The 5,183-nt window shown below is 34.9% G+C and overlaps 1 protein-coding gene and 1 long non-coding RNA gene across 2 annotated transcripts in view; one reads left to right on the top strand and one right to left on the bottom strand.

The window, feature by feature from the left end:
- The window catches only part of LOC107746069 (uncharacterized), an 11,956-nt gene that overhangs the window by 2,290 nt on the left and 4,483 nt on the right, over positions 1 to 5,183 (bottom strand). The window contains exon 2 of the long non-coding RNA XR_001640652.1: positions 2,332 to 2,341. This is a non-coding gene — a long non-coding RNA (uncharacterized LOC107746069). The remainder of the gene's footprint in view (positions 1 to 2,331; positions 2,342 to 5,183) is intronic.
- The window catches only part of LOC107746068 (follistatin-related protein 1-like), a 17,738-nt gene continuing 14,490 nt past the window's right edge, over positions 1,936 to 5,183 (top strand). The window contains exons 1-2 of the mRNA XM_016560124.1: positions 1,936 to 1,958; positions 2,081 to 2,137. Of these exons, the coding sequence (XP_016415610.1) occupies positions 1,953 to 1,958; positions 2,081 to 2,137 (63 nt within the window). The 5' untranslated portion in view covers positions 1,936 to 1,952. The remainder of the gene's footprint in view (positions 1,959 to 2,080; positions 2,138 to 5,183) is intronic.

Here is a 5,183-nt window from a genome sequence, read left to right as displayed (position 1 = left end):
ACAAAAAAAAAAAAAAAAAAAAAAAAAAAAAAAAAAAAAAAAAAAAAAAAAGCAAAAACAGACATTATTATTATTTTTTCTTTCTTTCTTTTTTTTCTCAGATACTTCTCAACCTTCCTCATCTTTAACCAGCTTTTCAATATCGGTCGTGTTGTCCATCCTGTGGTGTTTTGTTTTTTTACTGGTATTCAGTATCTGCTTGTTTTTATTGAAAATCCCGAAGAACAAAAAGTAAGTCATATCTTCCTATGTATTTTTACTTAGATAAATGTAGTTTAATTAACTAAATGTAACGTTTCAATGCTACAGATTTCAATATTACAAATTTAAAAATGGTTCCTGCTTCAATTTCACAGGCAAAAATCACAACTGAAAACTCAAGGAGATGAGGTAAAATATTTTCATATTCTCTACATTATCGCTGTAGCAAATGCAACGGACAGCAGTGCATTGATATGTAGACAGACAAGCAGTCAGATTGATTATTTATTATTCATTGGTTATTGTTTGTTTCTGAAAGGTCACAGATGCAGATGTTTCTTTAAATGAGGAATGAATTTTGAGAACTTAGACTTTTCTCAGTTTTGCTGTCAAACCTCAAACCTCTATTTAGTATCCATTTATGCCAAGGGTCATTTTAGCTCTGTCTTTATTTTCAGGTCTCTGAAACGATGAAGAAACAAGAAAAAAATAAAAGTTACAAAGAGAGGGTAAACTCAGTGTACTATGAGTGGTTTACGGATCACTCACCACAGAGGAATCCAGGCAATTCAGATTGTACAGTACAGTGCACATTGTAAACTACTGGACTACTCTTTAAAAAGAGAGAGAGAGAGAGCTTTGTTCTTGTTTCAGTAATAGGAAATGTCTTAAAAACGTATTACAGTGAGTTATAAGTGCAAACACCTTTTGTTTTCCATTGATCATGATAATCCATAAGAGGGCGCTGTTGCACTTAATCACTAATGAGGTGAGATTCATAAACAACAAATATTAAAGAGATAGTTCACCCCAAAAATGAAAATTCAAGTATCATTCCTAACCTGTAGGACTTTTTTCTTCTGTGGATTTTTCTTCTTTTTTTTTATTTTTATGTCCATCCAGTGGAAGTCAATGGTAACCAAAACTTCTGGTAACCAATATTTTTCAAAAAGCCTTTTTCCCCCATACAGGTTTGGAACAACATGGGGTTGAGTAAATGATGACAGAATTCTCACATTTTTGGTTGAACTATTCCTATAAATACTTGACAGACTGAAGCAGTTTATGTACATTAAAATATAAATTTAATCCAAAATTATTAGACCTACTGAAAAGTTCATTTTTTTTTATAATATAGGACAATACAAAATAATTTATTTATATAATAAATACCAAAAATACCAAAACTTTCTGTTTTTCCTACTTTGAATCCTGGATTTTGTGACCTTGCATCATGCAGTATATTGATGTTTGTTTATAACTTTTAATGAAAGACAAAGTTACTCACAGGTATATGCAAATTCTGTTTTTATTCCATTCATTATACTTATAATTTAACCTGTTTTTTAAGAATTTGAAGGGGTTGGAAATTGTAATCCATATAAATTATGCCAATAAAGTTTTATTGACTCGGACTAAGAATAGCCCCTCTTTGTGTACCTACTTTTTTGGGACAAACTTATACCCAGAATTGAACTAGATCTGACAAACCTACTAAGTAAATAGAGTTTCTTCTTCTTCTATTTAAATCATATCATATGACCCCTTTAATGTCAGTTTAAAGTATTTATTACTCAGTCTATGGAATGTCCCCATTTAGATAGCTAAGTAAGCGTGTGTGTGTGTTTGGAGGTGGGGGTGTGGGGGAGGGTGAATCACTGGATCTCTCCAGAACTCTGTAATGTTATTCTTTAGTTCTCTCTGTCCGTGCAGCAGCTCCTCTCATCTCTCCTTTCTCCTCTCATCTCCTGATGATGGTAAGTCAACATGCTTTATGAGACAGACCTTATATGCGCACTGATAAATCGGATATTTTTGTACTTATATTTTTGCGTATTTATATTTATATCTTTTCTTTTGTACCTATATCTTTCTGCAGATTATTAGGACACTTTCTCTATTCACTGTCCTCTCCGCTGTCTGCTGTTACGCAGAGGTAAGACAGAAAGTGTAAAAAAAATAAACAAATTAAGTGCCCAATGTACTGCGTTAATATGAAGGAATTTTATGTTTTACCCATATTTTGAGTTATGCAACTCAAAATGTTTCACTCATATTTTGAGTGTTTTAGGGCTAAAGGAACTGTTCGTAAACTTAATGGACACTGTTCTGGCCGAAAATTATTAGAACCTTTTCTGTTCTTTTTCTACGGATTGTGTTCTCACTGTGATAGTTTCAACTTAATGTAACTTCAGAAGCCCTGTAGCATCTTTTTTAAGAGCGTAACCTCAGAATTGCAGGCGTCTGATGTGGGCTAGCCGTCTGGGCTTTAGCAGAAGAATGAACAGCTGTTGTTTGTCTTGGCAGGTAAAAGCAAAGTAATTGGTACGTGGAGTAATGGAAAGCCAAACAACAGCAGACATTACCACATGGGTGGGATAAGGGCATTTTAACACTAACACTGCACACTTCACACAGATGCACAAACACAGCCGTTCTGTCTTGTGTGTGTGCAGAACTCTTGTCTTGTGCAGTGTTCAGGTGCTGACACATAGTTAGACACGGCAGATGTGCTGGTCTTTTCATGTGTGCGCCTGGAGGCCTTTTTACATCTGCACATCATCAGGACGAACCACCTCATGCCTTTTCATTTGGAACCAAACAACAGGGCTCACACAATGGAGCTCCTGTGTTCAGTTAGAGCAGTCGTGTGGAGGGCATATTTTTAGAGATGACTTGATGATGGTGAGTTGGTTAAAGAATTAAAGATCGAACATTTTTATGAATGTGGTAAGCCTAAGAAACTAATGTGAAAAAACTACATACCAAGTAAAATTTGTTTGTTTGTTTGTTTATTTTGTTTTTGAATGAAGTCTCGTATGCTCACCAAGGCTGCCTTTATTTGATCAAAAATACAGTAAAAACAACAATATTGTAAAATATTTTTGCAATTTAAAAGAACTGTTTTCTATCTAAATATATTTTAAAATGTAGCTTATTCCTGTGATGCAAAGCTGAATTTTCAGCATCATTACTCCAGTCTTCAATGTCACATGATCCTTCAGAAATCATTCTAATGTGCTGATTTGCTGTTATTATCAATGCTGAAAACAGTTGTGCTGCTTAATATTTTTGTGGAAACTGTAATACGTTTTTAAGGTTTCTCTGATGGATACAAAGTTCAAAAGAATAGCATTTATTTTAAATAGAAATTGTTTGTAGTATTGTTAATGCGTTTACTGTCACTTTTGACAAATTTCATGCATCGTTGCTGAATTAAAAGATTCATTTCTTTCACAAACCCCTAACTTTTGAACAGTAGTGTATGTTTTGTACAATTTAGTCAATTTTTCCATCTGTGTAGATTTTACATTGGTGCTTAAAAAAATTCGCTGTTTCCACTATGCAGGTTTAACAAAAGTTAGGGAGGAGCATGTTTATATCATCATAATAAAGGTAAGGTGAGTTCAAGTTAATTGGGCAACTTGAAAGTCATACCAATATTAAAAAGTGGTCTAATTGAGCTCACCCTGTATGAACAACAGATGTTTAGTAGCCTATACTTCATTTGCCAATTCTTCCAACATCAAAAACACATTCAAACCGGTATTCTTTATTTTTGCATGCTTAGGCTGATCTGAGCACGGACAAACATCAGGCAGACAGAACTTTGAGATCTAGGTCCCCTGAGGTAGAGAGCTTTAAATGCTTTGCTCAAACTAGATATTGCAGGATGCTATCAGATCATTTGCATTCTGCCACTGCAGGGTACTAAACTAATGGGCTTCTGGTTGGTGGCCCATGAGTATAAATAAAAAGCTTATTTCTTCTTTCTGTAGAGAATTTAACCAGTGGTGTCTGTGCAAAAGGATGTTGTGGGCAGTTGCTAAGGTGCTGTTATGCAGTTGCCAAATGGGTTTTGTGAGTTGTTATGTGGTAAGACAAGACATTCTGGTCCCTAGAAGCCCACTTATGGACCATTTTTACATTTCCGAGGTTCTCAGAAGCGTAAGTCGTCATAGTTGTCACCAGGGGCGGATCTAGAAAATAATTTTTAGTGTGGCAAAGGGGTGACATGGGGTCTATGAGGGGTGGTGACACCAAAGCAAGCCCCCATGCATACACTCAGAAGACATGCGGTTCTATTAAAATAACATAGGCTACTTAGATGGTTATAATCACGTTTAATGCAAGTTTAAGAGCAACACGTGTTGTGTTTTGCAAAAAGTGTTTTATGAAACTGAAAACTGAGTCAAAGGCCGAGCATTATGGTTTTGCAGATTTGGTGTGTAGTTCTGGTGTTTGAGGGTCAGCTTTCAGAAATTGTGTGACAAGTAAAGATTTTGTGTGTAAGCAGTTGAAGAAACTGTAAATGCTTACACACAATTCAAATACACAGATGACTTTCCTGCCCAGTTGAACACTGAGATCAATAACACGATACATTATAATTCAACAATGAACTTTTGGGGGAAAAAATCATTTTAATTTTACTACTGTAAAGTAATCTTGCAGTAGATGAAAAGCACTAGAAAAGTTCAAATACCAAAGAATTGTATGAACTTGGCATGCACCACAATACAGTAGCCTACAGTAAATAAATACTTAATTTAGCATCCTCTGCAAATTTGGCCAAATTATACAGTACTATAGCAGTTTCTTGGTCTCCTGACACAAGACTAGCTATATCTCTAGGCAGTCATTTCTCAGTTCTGCAAAAATGCAGTACACATAAAAATGGTTACAAATAAAATTTGACAGTCACACGCTTGAAGGTGTACAACATGTGCTACAGTTTACTGTACATGTAGAATAGTGAAATTTCCATTATCTAATGCACTGGTACTGTACTGTAATTATACTGTATGTGTAAGTATAAAACCCCTGTAGATGATTGGCTCAGCTCTCTCCTCTCTCCGTTGTTAGCATGCAGAGATTCTGATTGGTGTGTCATCAGTTTTGCTACCTAATGTTTAACTTACTCATTGTTAAACTTTTTGAGAAATGTGTCTTTGTTTTGAAAACTGAATTAATGGTTTGGG

The sequence above is a fragment of the Sinocyclocheilus rhinocerous genome, unplaced genomic scaffold, assembly GCF_001515625.1.
Source record: "Sinocyclocheilus rhinocerous isolate Xijiao unplaced genomic scaffold, SAMN03320098_v1.1 scaffold1880, whole genome shotgun sequence".
NCBI classification, from domain to species: domain Eukaryota; kingdom Metazoa; phylum Chordata; class Actinopteri; order Cypriniformes; family Cyprinidae; genus Sinocyclocheilus; species Sinocyclocheilus rhinocerous.
Note: the sequence above shows the minus strand (reverse complement) of the source record. Positions and strands in the feature narration are given on the sequence as shown.